The sequence below is a fragment of the Penaeus monodon genome, chromosome 22, assembly GCF_015228065.2.
Source record: "Penaeus monodon isolate SGIC_2016 chromosome 22, NSTDA_Pmon_1, whole genome shotgun sequence".
In the NCBI taxonomy this organism is placed as follows: domain Eukaryota; kingdom Metazoa; phylum Arthropoda; class Malacostraca; order Decapoda; family Penaeidae; genus Penaeus; species Penaeus monodon.
The window spans coordinates 16,026,336-16,027,008 of NC_051407.1; the positions used below are offsets into that span (position 1 = coordinate 16,026,336).

General features: G+C 46.7%; 1 protein-coding gene across 1 annotated transcript in view; it reads left to right on the top strand.

The window, feature by feature from the left end:
- The window catches only part of LOC119587342 (extensin-1-like), a 16,953-nt gene extending 16,551 nt beyond the window's left edge, over positions 1-402 (top strand). Inside the window, exon 6 of the mRNA XM_037936088.1 lies at positions 308-402. Within this exon, the coding sequence (XP_037792016.1) occupies positions 308-402 (95 nt within the window). The remainder of the gene's footprint in view (positions 1-307) is intronic.
- The last annotated feature ends 271 nt before the right edge of the window (positions 403-673 follow it).

Consider the following 673-nt stretch of genomic DNA (forward strand, 5'->3'; position numbering starts at 1 on the left):
TCTGGCTGGGAAGGGGTGGAAGAACTAGCTCTTGCGTCTCCAGGGAAGGAAAAAAAGGGAATAATGTGGTAAAGAAAGGAGCAAGAGAAGGAAGGGAAGACGTGAAGGGGAAAGGGAGAAGGAAAAGGTGAGGAGGAGAGGCAGGTGTGGAGAGGGGGAAGAAAGGAGGAAAGTTGGAAAAAAAATAAGGAAAGATAATCGAACGACGTACAAAAAAAAAAGAGAGAGAGAAAAAACACCTTTGCGATTTACAAGACATCTAGAGATTTAAATTTCACACTAACAAACACACGAACAAACACCGAAGACATCCGCATACGATCTCACGCCACGAGCAGAGACATGCATATCCAGAGAACGCTAACCTGCTACATTCAAACGCTCTACGAATATCTCCGATGAACCTTAGTCCTCGCCGCAATGTCCTGGGCACTTGCTTCTCGCACGGGGCTGTCGATCAGCTGTTGTCGGTCAGCTGTTTAACATGCGGGAGACTGCGAGATATGGTGTCTTGCAAATGCGCTTACCCGATCCGGGTATTGCTTTCTTTCTCTCTAACCTTCCTTTCCACTGCTGTCCGTGCAAAGAAATGCACTCACTCACGCAAGCACGCATACATAAAGATGAATAAAGGGAGAGAGAGAAACACCGCATAACGCAAACAACCTAAAGG